This window comes from Crocuta crocuta, unplaced genomic scaffold (assembly GCF_008692635.1).
Source record: "Crocuta crocuta isolate KB4526 unplaced genomic scaffold, BGI_CrCroc_1.0 scaffold266, whole genome shotgun sequence".
In the NCBI taxonomy this organism is placed as follows: domain Eukaryota; kingdom Metazoa; phylum Chordata; class Mammalia; order Carnivora; family Hyaenidae; genus Crocuta; species Crocuta crocuta.
In genome coordinates, this window is record NW_027531005.1 from 7,442,886 (window position 1) to 7,446,680 (window position 3,795).

Here is a 3,795-nt window from a genome sequence, read left to right on the forward strand (position 1 = left end):
CTCCCCTCCCCTCTGCCCTCCCCGCCCCCTCCACTTCCCCCCTTTTGTTAATTAAAACTAAGAAGTAAGAATGGCAACGACGTGGCCGGGTTCCGTGGAGAACGCTTAAGGACACCACGCCAATTCCCTCCTTCCTTCCTTCCGAGGTAGGTGACAGCGACTCACTGGGTGGGGATGGTTGCCGCGGGGGGGAGAAAGTCTCGGCTTTCCTCTTCGAGGGCTTGCCTTGAGGGGGGCTGGAGCCAGGGGCCACGCTGTAGTGGGGCATGCTTGTATTCCGCCCGGGCCGCTCCGTCTCTCTAATCGCCCCCTCCCCACCTCCTTCTCCAGATGGAAAGAGGAGCTCCTAGCTCATTTAAGCCGGGGTAGGGCTGGTTCTCCTTTCCGAGCCAAAATCCCAGGCGATGGTGAATTATGAACGTGCCACACCATGAAGCTCTTGTGGCAGGTAACTGTGCACCACACCTGGAATGCCGTCCTGCTCCCCGTCGTCTACCTCACGGCGCAAGTGTGGATTCTGTGTGCAGCCATCGCAGCTGCCGCCTCCGCCGGGCCCCAGAACTGCCCATCCGTTTGCTCGTGCAGTAACCAGTTCAGCAAGGTGGTGTGCACCCGCCGGGGCCTCTCCGAGGTCCCCCAGGGTATTCCCTCCAACACCCGGTACCTCAACCTCATGGAAAACAATATCCAGATGATCCAGGCTGACACCTTCCGCCACCTCCACCACCTGGAGGTCCTGCAGCTGGGCAGGAACTCCATCCGGCAGATCGAGGTGGGGGCCTTCAACGGCCTGGCCAGCCTCAACACCCTGGAGCTGTTTGACAACTGGCTGACAGTCATCCCCAGTGGGGCCTTTGAGTACCTGTCCAAGCTGCGGGAGCTCTGGCTCCGCAACAACCCCATAGAAAGCATCCCCTCTTATGCCTTCAACCGGGTGCCCTCCCTCATGCGCCTGGACCTGGGGGAGCTCAAGAAGCTGGAGTACATCTCTGAGGGCGCTTTTGAGGGACTCTTCAACCTCAAGTACCTGAACCTGGGCATGTGCAACATTAAAGATATGCCCAATCTGACCCCCCTGGTGGGGCTGGAGGAGCTGGAGATGTCAGGGAACCACTTCCCTGAGATCAGGCCTGGCTCCTTCCATGGCCTAAGCTCCCTCAAAAAGCTATGGGTCATGAACTCCCAGGTCAGCCTCATTGAGCGGAATGCTTTTGATGGGCTGGCCTCGCTTGTGGAACTCAACTTGGCCCACAACAACCTCTCTTCTTTGCCCCATGACCTCTTCACCCCATTGAGGTACCTTGTGGAGTTGCACCTACACCACAATCCTTGGAACTGCGATTGTGACATTCTGTGGCTAGCCTGGTGGCTTCGGGAGTACATACCCACCAATTCTACCTGCTGTGGCCGCTGCCATGCTCCCCTGCACATGCGTGGCCGCTACCTGGTGGAGGTGGACCAGGCCTCCTTCCAGTGCTCTGCCCCCTTCATCATGGACGCGCCCCGGGATCTCAATATCTCTGAGGGTCGGATGGCGGAACTGAAGTGTCGGACTCCCCCAATGTCCTCCGTGAAGTGGCTGCTGCCCAATGGGACAGTGCTCAGCCATGCCTCCCGCCACCCAAGGATCTCTGTCCTCAACGACGGCACCTTGAACTTTTCCCACGTGCTGCTCTCAGACACTGGGGTCTACACTTGCATGGTGACCAATGTGGCAGGCAACTCCAACGCGTCGGCCTACCTCAACGTGAGCACGGCCGAGCTCAACACCTCCAACTACAGCTTCTTCACCACAGTCACAGTGGAGACCACTGAGATCTCACCTGAGGATACAACGCGCAAGTACAAGCCTGTTCCTACGACGTCCACTGGTTATCAGCCGGCATATACCACCTCTACCACGGTGCTCATTCAGACCACCCGTGTGCCCAAGCAGGTACCTGCGACAGACACCAATGATAAGATGCAGACCAGCTTGGATGAAGTCATGAAGACCACCAAGATCATCATTGGCTGCTTTGTGGCAGTGACTCTGCTAGCTGCCGCCATGTTGATTGTCTTCTATAAACTTCGTAAGCGGCACCAGCAGAGGAGTACAGTCACAGCCGCCCGGACAGTTGAGATTATCCAGGTGGATGAAGACATCCCAGCGGCGGCGTCTGCAGCAGCAACAGCAGCTCCATCCGGTGTATCAGGTGAGGGGGCAGTAGTGCTGCCCACAATTCATGACCATATTAACTACAACACCTACAAACCAGCACATGGGGTCCACTGGACAGAAAACAGCCTGGGGAACTCTCTGCACCCCACAGTCACCACAATCTCTGAACCTTATATAATTCAGACCCATACCAAGGACAAGGTACAGGAAACTCAAATATGACTCCCCCTCCCCCCCAAAAACTTATAAAATGCAATAGAATGCACACACACACACACACACACACACACGACAGCAACTTTTGTACAGAGTGGGGAGAGACTTTTTCTTGTATATGCTTCTATATTAAATCTATGGGCTGGTAAAAAGAAACAGATTATATTAAAATTCAAAAACAAAAATTCAAAACAAAACTATTTTCTAACTTGTAAGTTCTATTTAAAGGGGGGAGTGGGGATCTTGGGAACGCTGTGGGGGTAGGAGCCACAAGTCAACTTGCTTTGATACCAGAAGGGATTTCTGATACAAGGTTGAAACTGCTAAGATAAACTAAAATGACAACAAATATCCCTAAAGAGGTAGGGGTGCGGGCTGCTGAGGGGTAGGATGGGGGCAGACTGTCAGTTTTTAGAAGATGCTTCATGGCACACAGGAATACCCATTTCTGTAGACACCTTTCTTAAGCTGAGAGCTGTCTTTGCAAATTTATTTTAAAAAGAAATATGAAAAAAGCACTGAGAATTTGTACTGTGCCAAAATGTTGAGAGGCAATAATTTTTTTTTTTCCTTTGGAGGCCAAGGGGAAGGTAGATCTGTAAATGTATTTTAAACAGGAAAACCACCAAAATCCAAAAGACTCCTTAAAGGGGCTCGGTCTTTACATCCGTCCATGTGCACAGGTCTCCTTGGTTTGTGCACTGGGACATGCGTGTGCCCCTCCTGACAGCAAGCCTCAGGAAGGAGCAGAGAAGGAAGGGGGCTGGCGTAGCTCTCAGTCAAATGCTTTCACATTGCACCAGATTCCTGCAGATGGGTTTAACCCACTCTCTGCAGGGCATGTGTCTATTCAGGGTTTCCCTTGAGGGGGAGGAGGCCCCCCCAAAGGGGGTGCGGCCACAGAGGGGGGGTGGGAAGGGAGAGCAGAAGCAAAGAGAATGTATTCACAGGAGGCCATAAATTAGCATTGTGCCATGTCCACCTGTTGTTCCTGGTTATCTGACAAAATGATTGTAGACAATGATGGCATTTTATGATTTTTTATAAAGGTTTTGTTTGTTTTAAGGTGGAAAAGAAGGAGAGGCTGGGATTGGGGAGCTTGGGGGAGTGGAAGCTTTTCTCATGCTTGTGATTTGGTGACTATTGTAAATGCTGATTCATTAGGGATTATTACAGCTGAAGTCAACTGGTTGTGGTGATGGGGTGGGGGCAGAACAGGAGTGGAGAGAGAAAAAGGGCACAGGCTCACTTGAAGTACAATCAAGCCTTTACTAAACAGGATGGTTCACAAAAAAGATGTGAATCCACAGTTAAAACAAAACTGATATACACTGCAGACAAGAAGTGAGTTCTGCAAGGAGTCCTGTGGAAAGTGGCACAATGGGGGGAAGGCTTCCCTCTCCCAGGCCGGCCTCTGG

General features: G+C 52.4%; 2 protein-coding genes across 2 annotated transcripts in view; one reads left to right on the forward strand and one right to left on the reverse strand.

Moving 5' to 3' along the window:
• Positions 1-3,795, reverse strand: part of SND1 (staphylococcal nuclease and tudor domain containing 1) — a 417,734-nt gene that overhangs the window by 57,300 nt on the left and 356,639 nt on the right. The window lies entirely within an intron of this gene.
• Positions 59-2,946, forward strand: LRRC4 (leucine rich repeat containing 4). The gene is made up of 2 exons (XM_077770802.1): positions 59-146; positions 331-2,946. The coding sequence occupies exon 2, from the start codon at positions 431-433 to the stop codon at positions 2,381-2,383; it is 1,953 nt and encodes a 650-aa protein (XP_077626928.1). The 5' UTR covers positions 59-146; positions 331-430; the 3' UTR covers positions 2,384-2,946.

What these genes read in the sequence shown, in the direction of transcription:
- LRRC4 (XM_077770802.1), top strand. Translation starts at nt 431, where the DNA reads ATGAAGCTCTTGTGGCAGGTAACTGTGCACCACACCTGGAATGCCGTC.